This window comes from Erinaceus europaeus, chromosome 14 (assembly GCF_950295315.1).
Source record: "Erinaceus europaeus chromosome 14, mEriEur2.1, whole genome shotgun sequence".
Classification (NCBI taxonomy): Eukaryota; Metazoa; Chordata; class Mammalia; order Eulipotyphla; family Erinaceidae; genus Erinaceus; species Erinaceus europaeus.
The window spans coordinates 24,433,879-24,449,702 of NC_080175.1; the positions used below are offsets into that span (position 1 = coordinate 24,433,879).

Below are 15,824 nucleotides of genomic sequence, written 5' to 3' on the forward strand. Positions count from 1 at the left end.
TGAGTAATGAAGCTGAAGGGTTGTCATTCCACATGTGAAGTCTCTGGATGCAGTCTGAGGTGAAGCATGTTGAGGTGGCAATCGTTGCGTTGGTTAGGTTGTGATCGGCAGATGCAATATTATTTGGTTTGGATTGGGAGATGCGTACGGGAAAGTGGGCCCTATCCAAGGGTTCCAGGACTGGGGGAAGTAGGCACTCTATAGTGGAGATGTGAGGTTCCTGCTGTCTTAGGGTTCAAAAAGACAATAGATAATTAATGTTATCATCACATTGTTTGTTAATTGGGTTAACTTTGAAAAGTCCCTTTGTTATGGTTTGCTGTACAGTATCCGGTATCTTGTATATAGCTGTGCTATTGGATGCTTCTAATCTACTTGGTCTAGGCTTTTGAGAGAACTTGGCTTTTTGATGCAGGTCTCAAGGCTCCACCACTGAGACTTAAGAAAAACAGCAGAGAAGAGGAGCTGAAGCTGTTCATTATTTTTCTGAGCACAGAAAGAACAGGAAAACTCTTGCTGAGTCAGTGCCAGGATACTGAGACTTAGCACATGGAGCTGACATCAGTCTGCTTAGATAGCTATAAGTGGAACAAGCACAGCCAATCCCAATTCACAGCTAAAGGCAGCAACTTTCATTAAGGTATCAAAATAAGAGGCTGGGGACAGACCCCCCCCACACACAGTTCAGTGTCACCCTTGCAGGTGTGAGGCTCTGGGTTCAACTCTGGAGGAGAAAGAAAGAAAGAAAGAAAGAAAGAAAGAAAGAAAGAAAGAAAGAAAGAAAGAAAGAAAGAAAGAAAGGAAAAGGAGAGAAAAGGGGAGGGAAGAGAAGAGAAGTAAAAGAAAAGGAGTTTTAGAGTGTCTGTCTGTCTGTCTCTTTCACAGTCTCTCTATTTCTCTCATTGTGGAAAATAGAAAAAGTTGGGCCAGGGAGATGGCTCAGTGGTAATTTGTATGCACGAGACCTAGGTTCCATCTCCTAGTATTAAAAAAGAAAACTCATCAAAATAAACAATATCCTTTGGGAGGTAAAAGTTTCCTTGGATTATTAAAATAAAAGAGTCCCTGGGATGATAATACACCTTGTCAATTCAAGTGCCATCCCCCTGGCAACTAGGTTCACTGAAATGCTTAATTTCCAATATGCCTCTGATTCACAGCTGATGATCAATTAAAGAGGCAGAGAGAGAGAATGCAAAGGTACCAGAGGCAATAAGCACCTAAATGAAGTATTTCAAAGAGGACATCTGGCCCCATGGCATTAAACCTCACAGCTAATAACTGGAATGCAGACAGAGTCATATAGATTTCCAATGAGACTGTGCTTCCTTGTTCAACTGTTGAGCTCCTGCTTTTGGCTCTGAGAAACATACCTACACAGACCTTCTGTGGCTTTGCAGAGCCAGCCAGCAGTTTCTCCATGATACCTCATTCCTTGCCTAGAGTTGCATTTCAGAAACACAGATGAGCAAAAAATTGGCACAGTATACCAGGCCCTGAAGCTAACTGAGATCTTGGTTCATTCCACTGTATGGCTGACTGGCCTGAAGTGGTCTTAGTTGTCCAAAAGAAAATCACTTAGAGGGAGTTGGATGGTAGAGTAGCGAGCTGGGCCCTAGACTCTTTCTTTTGTGGACCACCTCCCCATTATTGCTGTTCTTGTTACCACTGGGATTATCTCTAGGGTACTATGCCTGCCCGCCAAATTTACTCCTCTCAGCAGCTGCCATTTTTCCCTTTTTTCTTTTTTCTCCTAGTTTTTTGCTTGGTAGGACAGAGAAATTGAGAAGGGAGAGAGGAGGTTTAAAAAAAAAAAAGAAAGAGGGGAGTCAGGCGGTAGCGCAGCAGGTTAAGTGCACGTGGCACAAAGCACAAGGACCGGGAAAGGATCCTAGTTCGAGCCCCCGGCTCCCCTGCAAGGGAGTCGCTTCACAAGTGGTAAAGCAGGTTTGCAGGTATCTTTCTCTCCCCCTCTCTGTCTTCCCCTCCTCTCTCCATTTCTCTCTGTCCTGCCCTGTACAACGACATCAATAACAACAATAATAACCACAACAATAAAACAAGGGCAACAAAAGGGAAAATAAATATTTTTTAAAAATAAAAAAAAAAAAAAAGAAACACCTGCAACCCTGCTTCACCACTTGTGAACCCTCCCCCCTACAAGTGAGCAGTGGAGATTTGGATCTGAGTCCTTGCACGTGGTAACATGTGTGCTCAACTTGGTGCACCACTAGCCATTATTATTATTATTATTATTATTATTATTATTATTACCACCAGAGTTATTGCTGGAGCTTGGTGCCTGAATGATGAGTCCTCCATTCCTGGTTGTCACTTTTTTCCTTTTTTTTAATTTGATAGAAACAAAGAAATGGGGTTTTGAGAGAGTAAAAGAACACTGTTTCACCACTAGTGAAGCTTCCTCCCTGCAGGTGGAGGCGGGGGCTTGCACCTGAGTCTTCAGTCATAGTAAAGTGTGTGATCTAATGGGTGTGCTACCACCCACCCCTTCTGCTGCTGTTGTTTTTGTTTGTTTGTTTGTTTGTTTTGTTTTGTTTTTTCTAGAGATCCACTCAGCTCTGGCTTCTGGTGGTGCTGGTGATAAAACCTGGGAACTCAACCTCAGACATGAAAGGGCTTTTATGCACAAACATTGAGCTATCTTTCCAGCCCCCCCCTTTTGTTTTTCTAAAAATGAACGGTTTTCAATTATGTTATAACTGCTTTGAAAGTATATAACATGGGGGCCAGGCGGTAGTGCAGTGGGTTAAGCACACAAGGAGCCAAGTGCAAGGACCAGCTCAAGGATCCTGGTTCGAGCCCCCAGCTTCCCACCTGCAGAGGGTTCACTTCATAAGTGGTGAAGCAGGTCTGCAGGTGTCTCTCTTTCTCTCCCCCCTCTGTCTTCCCCTCCTCTCTCCATTTCTCTCTGTCCAAACACCAACAACAGTAATAACAGCAACAACAACAACAGTGATAAACAACAAGGGCAACAAAAGGGGAAAAATAGCCTCCAAGCCTCAGCGATAACCCTAGAGGCAAAAAAAAATAAAGTATATAACGCTATTTGGATTGTGTTCATCTTTCCTTCTGATTTTCAAAAGAAGTGAAAATATTTTTATGAGATCCTAAAAGTGTAGTGGAATTAAGCACTACATCCATTTTATCTACTGGTTAAACCTTCAGTCAAGTCAGACTGCTAAAGGAGACAGAAAGGTGTGATCTTCAGGCAAAGGAGGCACCAGAAGTGATTGGCTCTAAAACTCTAGAATCCGTGAGGGAGATAGCATAATGTTATGGCAACAGACTCTCCTGTCTGAAGCTTTGAGGCCCCAGGTTCAGTTCCCCACCACATCCGAGCAGTACTCTGGTTAAAAATAATAACAGTAAAAGGGAAAGGTGGCGAGGGATAAAGAACTCTATAGAATCCAATGTGAATGGCATCCCAAAGATAAATTAGTAGAAAGAGGAGTCTGGGAGGAGGCAGACAACTACAGGATCAAGTGCTTCCAGAACTGGAGACTCGGAACTCCGGCAAAAAGAGTCCAGCTGGGAAGAGGATCCTTGCTCTGCTCTCTATGTGAAGTCTTGAACACCCCCACACCAACTCCCACTCAACCCCAATATCAGTGATATCTCATTCCACCTTGCTTCTGGGCAGGATCTCAGTGATTTTTCTTTCCAGATATTGAGTCACAGTTAAGGGAGAACACAGTTGACATAGAAGTAGGAATTTTGCTACATAGCTCTATAGATCTTACACATCCTTCCATCAGATATGTCTACTACTTACATATACATTTGAGGCTACTTGGGCTGGTTTGTTATAGAAAGTTTTACATTGTGTATTAAGTGCAAAGTTCTTTACAAGTGTAACCACTAGGATGGTTTTTATCCTGATTAAAATCCATCAAACACCCTCATGACCAAGTTCTAAATAATGTAGCATGACTGGCTTAAATTCAGAGCCCCATATAGAATACTTGAGCATTAAGGAACATATCAGAATCAAAGTACTGTAAGCACAAAGTGCTTTTGACAGCTGTTCTCAGCTATTAGTTGCTTTGGCAAAAAAAAAAAAAAAGGAAGTTTTTTAGTCAGGTGCCTCCACTTTGATGTAAGCCTTTTGACAATGAGTTGGGAGCAGCCTGATCAACTACACCCTGAAAAATGAGGTTCCAGCATGAAGGACTAGGAGTCCAGAGTAGAGCTATTAAATTACTCTCTGTTATAACTAGTACAAAGGTGGGAATGACATGTATTTAAAAAGCCATATGAAAGGATTATGATTTGTATTCTAGGAAACAAATTTTGGTTCTCAGCTTAATAGGGACCTCTCCTTACTAAAAGTGACAGTAGGAAGCACAGCTATTCATGGTTTCTGGCTCCCCCTCCCCCCACTGCAGGTGGTGATGGTATGGACATAAACAAGAAAAACAGGCGAGAAGGCACGGAAGTCACGGAGAGACGTAAGAGTGTTACATCATCATGGAAGTAATAAAGAATGAGGGGGAGTAAATAGCTCATGTCCAATGTCATCACAACTGTTGTGTCATTTTTGTCTATTTTTAATTTTTCTGTTTCTTCTTGTTTTACTTTTAAGGGGGAACTGTGTCATTTTAAAATGCATTCCTAAGTAGGCTTTTGCCCTTTCCTATATATAACTTTTAAATGTGCACATTTTAACATACTTATAATCAAAATGTGTTCTACATTTCCTCCAAAGATGAAAATTGCTTTTTTTGATATGTGGTTTTATAATCATCACTGGGAAGAGGTTGGCTGGGGATCTGATCCAGGGTCTTGTACATACGAAGTGCCCACTCTTACACTGAGCTACAGCTATGATTCACAATTGGCATTTTAATGATTGCATAATATTCAATTGAACGAATTTGCCACAGTTTATTTAGCTATTTCCTTATATAAATACACAGGACAACAGAAATACATTAGAAAAACTAATATTGTCCCTGTTAATAACTACAGTGTCAGAGTCACAATCTACACTAAAAAAAGCTGGAAAGAAAAAAATACATTTCTTTTGTGAAACTTCCCAAATGATAAATTGAGAGACATTTAAACTTCCCCCTTAACAACTCTAACTCTTCACTTATCCTGTGACTTTCATGTCTCTCCAATAAAAATACTCAGGTTCCGCAGACTTTGAACTGTAAGCTAAGAAATAACTTATTTTTATGGCTCCAAGAATCCCAAAGGTCCATACAATAAGAGTGATTGTGAAGGCTCTAGGACAGTTATTCAAATCAGGCTGTCATTTTCATCTAGAGAGCTGTCTCCATTTTCTGTACTGAAAGCAGTTTCTGCTCCTCTCATAACCCCGTGTTCCTGCTAGCATAACCAAACTTACTAAGAAAGTCCGGTGTGAAGGAAAAAGGGATGATGAGGCTGAATGAGAGATAACTCACCAGGTATGGTGGGTGAGTCCTCCCCATGCTCCTGGCCCAAATTCAACTCCTAGAACCACACAGAAGATGCTGTGGGATCAGGAGCAGCTCCACTGCTGTGGGGTCTCTCCCTCTCTGCCTTTCTATCTGAATGAAAAAAGTCAGTCTGGGAGCAGTGAAATTGCACATGTGCAAGGCCTGGATTCTGCCAAAAATAAAAATAAGTAAAATAAATAAATAAATAAACAAACAAATGGGGAGGGGTAGAAACAGCAAGCTGGTGTAGGATGGAGCTGCTCCACTGAAAGTCATGCCGCACAAAGATTCTGCATGATGTCTCCTCGCCTTTCCTTTCTCACCGTTGTGCCCACACATGCATGAGTGTTCACAGCACACAGGCGAGTGTACCTGGGTTTGTGCAGCCGAGACCAGCCGCCTCAGTTTGGCAGCTTCTCTTTTACGTGCAGAGGGAAGTAGAAGTGATGACCAAGGCCGAAGCAGAAACTGAAACTCACTATGGTGGTGGTGGTGGGAGGGCAGTCTCACTGACCTGACTGCTCATTAAGGAGGGAGAAGTTAACTGAGAAAGGTAAGGGTTCTGCCTTGTGTCTGACGTTTTAAAATGTAGGAAGCACTGAACTCCATAGATCCACTGGCATGTGTAATCTGGAGGACTTCAATCTGGGGAGGTGAAGGAACTGGTTCTTCAAGTCTATACTGATGTTATTCTAGCCCTGACTTTACCAAGCACCCAATATGCTGTACCATGCCCCTCATGACGCACTTCCTTCCCTTTGAAGACTGTAAGATGCACTGTGATGTCCTTCAAATACTACCACCCCCAAAGCAATGTGAGGCCAGGATGAGGCACTGGACCCAGCTGGAAGGATCAATATGAAGAGAGTATAGTGTGATAGACTTCACTGGGAGTCGAGGGCCTGGTCTTTCTCCATCAACAAATCCAGGCCTGCAGTGGGTCTAATTGCTCAATGAGAGGCATGCAACCAAGACTATTTGTTTTTCAAATTAGAGGATAACTACCTTGAGTTCCAACAAGATATAAATTTGCTTTCCAGGTGTATTAAAACCCCATGAGGATGGGGGTGGGTGGGCAGTGGCACACCAGGTAGAGTGAACACATTACAATGCACAAGATCCCAGATTCAAGCCCTGGATCCCACTTGTAGGGGTAAGTTTCACAAGCAGTGAAAGAGTGTTGCAGGCGTCTCTCTCTCTCTTTTTCTCCCCCTCTCAATTTCTTCATGTCTCTATCCAACAGAAAGAAATAAAAATACAAAAAAATTTGTTTTTTTTTTTTAATAAAACTCCATCATGGGGGCCAGGAGGTAGTGCACTAGGTTAAGTGCACATGGCATGAAGCACGGGACTGGCTTAAGGGTTTCAGTTTGAGCCCCTGGCTCCCCACCTGCAGGGGGCTCATTTCACAAGTGGTGAAGCAGGTCTGCAGGTGTCTTTCTCTCCTCCTCTGTGTCTTCCCCTCCTCTATCAATTTCTCTCTGTCCTACCCAACAACAACAGCAGGAACAACAACAATAACAGCAAGAACAACAATAATGGAAAAAAGATAGCCGCCAGGAGCAGTGGATTTGTAGTGTAGGCACCAAGCCCCATCGATAACCCTGGAGGCAAAAAAACAAAACCACCATAATTGCACATATCGTCACATACAGTGAGCCAGATTATGCACTTAAAGCACAAGTAGTGAAGCATCTATGTTGAACCCAATGGATTATGCTGAGCCTATGACAGAAATTAGACTTTGCCAGAGTACAGAATTTCAGTGTGTTACATAAGCTTTCTTCTTCCCTTTGTCTTTCCTAGTTATCACGGAAACAGTCACCACAAGACTCACCTCTTTACCACCAAGTAAGTGACTCTAGAGCTTTCTTGTCAGCAAGTGGTGTTCAAAGACTTCAATCCATGAACTTTTCCCATTTGTTACCTCTCCTGCTGAGCAAATCCAAACTAGCTGAACTACTTACATGTGTATATGACACATATATGTGTATATATGAAAGAGACAGAGAGAAACTGAGAGAGAAAGAGAAGTTAGAGAGAGAAAGAGAGAGAGAGAGAGAGAGAGAGAGACCTACCGCACTGCTTCTCCCCTCATGAAGCATTCCCCCTGAAGACGGGAACTGCAGTCTTGAATCTTTGTCCTTGGGCATGCTAAGGTGTGCACTCAACCAAGCGCACAGCCACCTGGCCCCAACTGAACTCTTTTTAATACAGCTGTACTGACATTATAAACCCAGCAGCTGGATGTGTTTAATCTAATGGCTGATAGTGTAGAGTTGTGCAGTTATTGCCACAAACTAACCTTAGAATATTTCCCCCACCCCACCCCCCAAAGAGGTAGCCTGCGGCTACTAGCCCTCACAACCCACCTTCCTTCCTCCCACCCACCCACATAGCCCACCCCAGCTGCTGGAAACTATAAAGCTACTTTCTGCCACTATGGATTTGCCCTTTCTGAAAACTAAAATACTGGCAATCTTCTCTAGCCTGAACAGGGATGCAGGTAGGCATACACCAGCCAGGCTGCTGTAGGAATCTACTGCTTTCTCAGAGGTGCTTAGGTTTAGTACTTCCTAGAGTGGAGATGTGAGTGTTAAAACCATCCACCCCTGCACCACCCATGAAGCCTGGCTCATTGGTGGATTAGTGGGACTAAGCCAGACAGCTGTCACCTGCTCTTCCAACACTGCCAGTAGGTGTCCTGTCTGGGTCACAGATGGAACCAACCCAGACCTGACTGCAGAGAGCTTCTCATCACTCAGCATTTCGCACCCACCCCACAGACATCTAAACCAACTGGGATCTTATCTCTTTGATATCTGTATCAAAAACAAACTAAACATGGTAGTTTGTACCATGCAGGGCAGGGAGAAAATGGACCCCAAATTGAGAGGGCCTTGGTAAGAAGCCAGGGAAGACTCCCACAAGTCAGAGAACGAGGAGACCTCCATGGGCTGGCCCCACCTGATAAGTGTTACTCTGTTTCTGCAGAAGGAGGGACCAGCAATGGCTATGCTAAAACAGGGTCTCTCAGTAGTGGAAGTCGGCTGGAGAAGCAGAGCCTACTACATGGCAGCAGCGGCTACATAAACTCAAGTGAGTCTGGGGGAGAGGAAGGCTTGGGACTGGAGGGATGCCTGGAGAGGGGCAATTTCTCTGCTGGTCCTCCAACCCAAAGGCCCCACATAGCTGTGTAAGGAATATACCACCCAGTCATGGTGAGACTTCCAAGTCATCCATGTACAAGGCCCTTTTAATTAAAACAGTGTCCTTTCCATTAAGCCCCCTCAAAGTAAATAACAATAATTAATCAAGAAGGCTGCATGGGTAGTGGCTCCGGGCTCACTGACTCACTCCCTGCAAATCTTCTTTTTTCATAATGGGGGTGCACAGCCTGAGGTGCTGCAATCTGAATCAACAGCAGCAACAACAAAGGAAACTTAAGGATCGGGTTACTGTGCTAGAACATTTTGGTGACATACAAGCCCACACTGTGAGTTTCCACTGGGCAAGCATCCAACACAGACCTATTGTTATTCCACTCTTCCCATGGATGTTTTCAAATCAAAGCAAAACAAGGCAGATAAAGAAAAACACATACAGGGAGTCAGGCAGTAGCGCAGTGGGTTAAGTGCACATGGCGCGAAACACAAGGGTGGGATAAGGATCCTGGTTCAAGACCCCTGGCTCCCCATCTGCAAGGGAGTCGCTTCACAGGCAGTGAAGCAGGTCTGCAGGTGTCTATCTTTCTCTCCTCCTCTGTCTTCCCCTCCTCTCTCCACTTCTTTCTGTCCTATCCAACAATGATGACATCAATAATAACTACAACAACAATAAAAAAAACGACAAGGGCAACAAAAGGGAAAATAAGTAGATATAAAAAATTTAAAAAAAAGAAAAGCACATACATAGGAACCTTGAAGACTCTTTGTAAAAGTCAGAGAGAGGGAGAGAGAGAGGGAGAGAGAGCCTCCAGTCAGTCAAGGGCCAGGTCTCTAAAAGAAGCACCAGTTTTCACTCACTGAAGAACACTCCACTTCAGGTTATTTCTACTATAGGACTTCCAGAGAAGATACACAACTAAATGCTGGGTCTTCAGGAAAAAATATCAATACCTGTCCATTTCCACACCCTGCAGGCACAAACACATAAGACCAGGAGGTAGTTTGGGAAGACCAGTGGCATATAGCCTGGGAATGCTAAGGTGGACTCTTTCTGTGGTGCTCAGCCCCCACCAATGTCTTCTTTCATTATGAGCAGCCCAGTGTACTTACTCAACGGAGCCAGGTGTACTGAGCATTTATACTTTTCTCTGCTTTCAGCTGGGAGTACACGGGGACATGCCTCCACCTCCAGTTACAGGAGAGCTCATTCACCTGCCTCCACACTGCCCAACTCACCAGGCTCAACCTTTGAAAGGAAGATGCATGTCACTCGCCATGGAACCTACGAAGGTATCCATCCACCTGGAGGCTTTAGGAGAGAGCCAGTCTCTTCCCAAGTAACTTTACTCAGCCTTGAAGTATCACCCCCCTGCTCACCTTTGACTGTCCCTTTACTTCTCTCCACCCTGTACTTATTCCATGGACTTGTGTTCCATGGAGGTTTTCTTGATTAACCCTCCCATCCATCCATCCATCCATCCATCCATCCATCCATCCATCTATCCATCCACCTGGTCACTTTTCCATTGTTTTTTCAACAACTAGCCACCATATCTTTAATATTCTGCAGAGTGCCTTGATAGGGTCAGACATGGAGCTTGTCTTCAATGAGTCTATGGTCTAGTAGACACATTTAAAAAGTTTCACAGTGATTAAAATCTCAAACTTAACATGCATGAGGTCTGAAGTTTGACTCCCAACATTGCATATACTGGAATGATGCTTTGGTTCCCTCAATAAATAAATAAGTGCTTTAAAAAAGAAGGTTACAGATTAAAAAATTAAAAAGCTGCAATACAAAGTAGAAGGAAGTTAACATTCCCAGCTGAGACTTGAGGGAAGACTCTATGGAGGAGACAGTGCCTGAGCCAGACCTTCACAATGATGTGGGTACCCACTAGAGAAGTGGGGTGCTCCAGGCTGGGGAACAGCAACCTGGCAAGGTCAAACAGGAGAGCAGATGCTTAAGTCATAAGCAGCAGTGCTGCATATGTGAAGAGAAACTTAAAAACTCAACTTCAGAGCTGGGCTGCTTTGTTTGGGCTTCATTCTATATACTGTAGTAAGCCACAGAGACTTTTGAACAAAAGAGTTGATCACATTCAAGGTCCCAGATCAGCGCTCTGGAAGACTTGTTCCAAAAGCAAAGGGAAGAAAGAGGCTGAACAGGCTGGCCTGTTAGAAGATAGTCCCAGGAAGGGAAAACTTGGCTAAGACTAGATAGAGTGCCAGCAATGGGCATGAGAAGAGCAGCAGGGAAAGGAGAGATGTTGCAGAGGTAGGATTGGCACTTTTAATCATGAAATGTTGGGGGGGGATTTAAATATCAGCAGTTCCACAGAGATTTTGAACCTCCTGGTAGTTGAACTTTGAGTGGTGCCAACAATTGAAACAGAGTACACAGGCGCAGACCTTCCTGTAGAGGAGTTCAGATATTTTCTCCTGAAGCAAAATAGCTGGCACAGTCACTGAGTAGAGGACCTAGCAGAAGACTGGAGCCTGGGGAAGAAGTCAGGGCAAAATCATTCACAAAGAGATCTGAGTAGAAGCTTAAAAGCTAAAGGAGGTTGGCCAAGGAAGAAGATAAAAAATTAGAAGGGAGCAAAGAAAGACAGAGCTTTCTGATAGCAAGCCTTTGCTGTCACTGGGTTTATATTTGGGAAGAGTTACACTAAGTCAGAGATATTAATTTGATCAGGGCTGGGTCACCTACATCATCACTGATATAGGGCAAGTGTATTTGAGAAAGCAAAACCAAAAAGATCAAGGAAAATCCACAGAGGGCCAGAAGGTAGTCCAGCAGCCATAACTGCTGGGCTCAACCTCACCACCACATGGGATCACTATGGAAGCACCAAAGTAATTCCACTGATGGTGAAGCAGTGCTCTGATGTCTCTCCTCTCTTTTCTTCTTCTATTTCCTCCTCTCTCCTATCCTTCTCTATGTGTATAGGATTATTTTACCAGAGCAATGTTCCCCTCTAGCTAGTTGTGGCACCAGGAATTGAACCTGGGGCCTCTTGCATGCAAGTCCTCTGCATAATTGCTATTCTATCTCCCCAGTCCCATATAGATTTTTTTTAATTGGGCTAGGGAGTTTGATGGTATCATAAATGTTAGATGAGCCCAGTTCATTCTCCCATGCCTTATAAAAATAAAGGGATACAAACCTACACATCTTGTTAAAGTCCATTTTTAGGAGCCAATTAGCCTTCCATAGCCATTCATACTAAGTGTTTTCTCCCCTCTCCAGGGAGCTCCAGTGGCAACTCTTCTCCAGAGTATCCTCGAAAGGAATTTGGTATGTCCTTCCCTTAATCTCTGAAGACACAGTCAAAGGGGACTCCAGGTCTATGCTCAGGAGTGAGGGAAAATACTATGACTTAAACAGATTCTTCTAGAGGAGCTTGACATCTGCTGATATGTATCCTCTTGCTCTTGTTCTTGCTTTTGAACCATTTTAAGAGGACTGTCAGCTGTAGTGACTTGCTGTCATAAGCCTTTGCTTGGGACACTTCTGAAATAACAAGTGACAAGGCATGCGCTTGAACAGAGTACCCCTAGGGCAAAGAAATGACTGTAGGGTTTTCTTTTTCTTTCCACATGATGCATAGAGACCTCCCAGTGAAGTGGTCAGAGGTCAGAACACATAAATGCTAGACATACCAGCCCTTTCAGCTGACTGGCTTAGGAGGGTCGCATGTTGGACCCAGTGAGGCCTTAGACCATAATTCCACTTGACCTAAGTCTTTGGTCAATGGCTTTGAACCATCACTGTGCATAGAATTTGATGACATGACCATTGACTATACAGTGCTTATAATTCTATCTATGTGTTTGCAGTGGGAAAACCAGAGCAATCTTGAACAGAAAGGTAACAGGAAGATCTGGCAGCCATTTGACACATCTGACCCCTGTGGTTGACTAGTCTGAGTGCATCACACTCCCAAAGGGCTATTTTAGCCAACTTAACTTTCATCTAGTCAGGTTAACCTTGCAATTTTTTCTCTGCCCTGTGGCTATGTGGTCATCATTTATTAAGCATCCACTATTCATAATGGCTTTATCTGGATAAAAAGCCTTTTTCTCTTACCTGAGTAATTCTAGCTCCATGTTAAAAAAATATATATTTAAGCATTCTGCCTTTTAGGTCCACCTAATATGACTTCTCTTTGTCCCTCAGCATCCTCTTCAACCAGAGGGCGGAGCCAAACCCGAGGTAAGTTCAGTGATAGATTAGTTCAGTTCACTCAGTAGGCATTTTATTTCACTTTATTTTTTACATTTATATTTGGGCAGCAGACTGAACTTCTTATGGTAGTGAATGGCCCATGCTTTTTTTTTTTCTTTTCTTTAGATTTCTTTATTGGGGAATTAATGTTTTACATTCACAGTAAATACAATAGTTTGTACACGCATAACATTTTTTCAGTTTCCCATATAACAATACAACCCCCACTAGGTCCTCTGTCATCCTTCTTGGATCTGTATTCTCCCCACCCCCCGACCCCAGAGTCTTTTACTTTGGTGCAATATGCCAATTCCAGTTCAGGTTCTTCAGTAGGCATTTTCTAATCATCTATAGCATGTCCAACCTTGAGCCAGCAAGTGTAAGGTGTATAAGAAGATAGATAAGGTGTAGTTTCTGTCCTCAAGGAGTCTGCAGTATTCTGGGGCTCTTGCTGGCTCTATCTGGATGGGAGGGGAACACTGGTCAGTGATCTAAGGAGCACAGAGAGATGGCCGGGAAAACATGCAGTAAAGACCCAGGAAGAATGAATTCAGCATGGATTGTCTGCAGTCCCCCCCGCCCTCCCCCACACACAGCTGGTTTCATTTCTAGCCTCCTTGTTCTCTTTAACAACAATTTGCTTTAAATGCTTTTATACATCAAAAGAAAGAGAAAAAAAATCTTTATCAAAGTATTCAGGAGACAAAGGGTCCCAAGACAGTTTTACCCCCACTCCCTGTCTGTCTACAGATCAAGCTCTGGGAGGGAAATGTGGTCCAGGGAAAGCTCCCTGGATAAACTGGTGAGGCTGGGGGGCTCCACATGGCAGGGCAGTGTTGAGATGAGATGAAATTCTCCCAGGCTCTAGGAGTTCCCTGTGACCATACTAGACAGGCCTTTGCACCAGCAGCCTGAAAGTTAGGGGAATACCAACCCACCACGGCTGCAGACTGACAGGTCAAAGATGGCAATGAGTCCACTCTCTGCCCTTCTCCCTTCCAAAGAGGTCAAAGTTTCTAAGAAAACCCCAGAGGCTTTAGAATTCTCTGGCTCAGGCCTGAGAGATCATGAATGCAGGAGGAGCAGTATTCCAGGCCTTTGGGAAATGGGTAATGGAAATGGGGTGCCTGTTGATGGCTGTGCTAGGGCCTCTCCACTCAGCCTGGGTGGCACTAGGTTTCCAGGGGATGGGAGGTATGCAGTGGGCAGCTTGAGTGTGGGGAGAAGGCCTCTCTCTCCACAGTGCTCATTTTGAGCACTCCTTGGCATCCTGTTCCCAGGACACGGAGAAATCAAAGAAGCCCAAGAATGTATTCACTGCTCAGAATTCGGGGTCTAGAATTGTGGGCCAAGCTCCTTTGTTGATGTCCTTCTCATCTCTTCCCTTGTTCAGAGAGCGAAATTCGAGTTCGACTGCAGAGTGCATCCCCATCTACCCGATGTAAGTGGTCACCATCTTGATGAAAAGCAAAGCTCTGGGAATACAGGGCTTCAGCTCTGTGTTTGCCTGCGTGTGCACCTGCATTCATGCCTGTGTGCATGTGTGTACCTACTTGTGCATGTGCGTGTGTACTCACTCAGTCATAAAACCTCTCTAAAAATCTTCTGGCAGTTGAATCCTGGGCAAGGTGTGGGGTAGAAAAGTTAGGAGTTGAGTAAGTCATGGTACCTGCTGATGAGATGTTCACAGACCACTCAGAGGTGAGGGCGCAGGGGGAACAGCTTTGTATCAGCAGGGAATGTGGGGAGATGGACCAGAGAAGCTTTCAGAACAGTGTCTCCTAGGGGAGACTGTAGAATGAATCAGTTAGGCTCAATGGAATGAACTAGCATGAGAGTTTGGTGAGTATACAATAAGGTACTGGAAGAACCTTCGGTATAACTAAAGGAAAAGGAGCAGCAAAGAACATGAAGGGGCTGGGGAAGCTCAAAGGGAAAGGAGAGTTTACACCCCATCTCAGTGTTAAGATTCCCAGGCTCTGTGCTAAACGCCTGTTGTTCTAGTTAGAGTTTATTTGGCAGCATTCTGCAATGAGAGTGTTGTTAGGGAAGCCAAGGACAAAGAGCAGGAGAAGAAAGAGCTGAGTCTAGCAGCTCAGACCTACCTGTTCAAGGAGCTCAGTGCCAGGGTCCTTGTTTCTGACCTGGAGACTTTCTTACTTGAGGCCTTCTAGGCTTCCAAGTGCTGGAAAGGGGGTCCTCTGAGGGAGTGCCTGAGTGGTCCTCTAGCATTCATCATCTGCTGATCTGTTTGTACCCCTCCACACTACTGGTAAGGATGTATCCCCTTTCTCCAACCTGCCCGAGGCAGAGGGAGTTTGCTCACTGACTACAAATACTACGAGTTAGAGGAGCTGGAAATTCACTCACAAGAAAGCTGCACAATATTTAGGAGTGAGTGTCCACAAATTCCTTTGACATTGCGGAGCATGCCAGGTCAGGGCTCAGACACCTGAGCGGATCTGCTGGAGACCCTGATCACTGTTAAACCACTTGTTTCACGGCATAACTCTGACTCCCTCTCAGTGTCCCCTCCATCCTCATAACAACAGTGTCTCCTACTCATACAAAGCCCCTGTGATGTCCAATGAGGCCCAACTAGGGAATTTACACCAAGGACTGTGACCTCCTTGTACTAGCACCACAATCATGAGGCCATTAGTGTTACAAAATGCCAGTTTGGGGGAGTCGGGCTGTAGCGCAGCGGGTTAAGCGCAGGTGGCGCAAAGCACAAGGACCGGCATAAGGATCCCGGTTCAAACCCCGGCTCCCCACCTGCAGGGGAGTCGCTTCACAGGCGGTGAAGCAGGTCTGCAGGTGTCTATCTCTCTCTCCTCCTCTCTGTCTTCCCCTCCTCTCTCCATTTCTCTCTGTCCTATCCAACAACGACAACAACAATAATAACTACAACAATAAAAAACAACAAGGGCAACAAAAGGGAATAAATAAATATAATAAAAAAAATTAAAAAAAAAAATGCCA

The 15,824-nt window shown here is 44.4% G+C and overlaps 1 protein-coding gene across 3 annotated transcripts in view; it reads left to right on the top strand.

The window, feature by feature from the left end:
- The first annotated feature begins 4,401 nt into the window (after nucleotides 1–4,401).
- Nucleotides 4,402–15,824, top strand: part of COL17A1 (collagen type XVII alpha 1 chain) — a 50,909-nt gene continuing 39,486 nt past the window's right edge. Inside the window, exons 1-8 of one of the 3 annotated variants that reach the window (XM_060171378.1) lie at nucleotides 4,451–4,469; nucleotides 5,876–5,997; nucleotides 7,251–7,295; nucleotides 8,439–8,543; nucleotides 9,770–9,901; nucleotides 11,865–11,912; nucleotides 12,795–12,830; nucleotides 14,236–14,283. In XM_060171378.1, coding sequence (XP_060027361.1) covers nucleotides 9,871–9,901; nucleotides 11,865–11,912; nucleotides 12,795–12,830; nucleotides 14,236–14,283 — 163 coding nt within the window. In that variant the 5' untranslated portion in view covers nucleotides 4,451–4,469; nucleotides 5,876–5,997; nucleotides 7,251–7,295; nucleotides 8,439–8,543; nucleotides 9,770–9,870. Of the gene's footprint in view, nucleotides 4,470–5,875; nucleotides 5,998–7,250; nucleotides 7,296–8,438; nucleotides 8,544–9,769; nucleotides 9,902–11,864; nucleotides 11,913–12,794; nucleotides 12,831–14,235; nucleotides 14,284–15,824 lie in introns of all 3 variants that reach the window. The other 2 variants (XM_060171375.1, XM_060171376.1) reach the window with 2 other exon arrangements.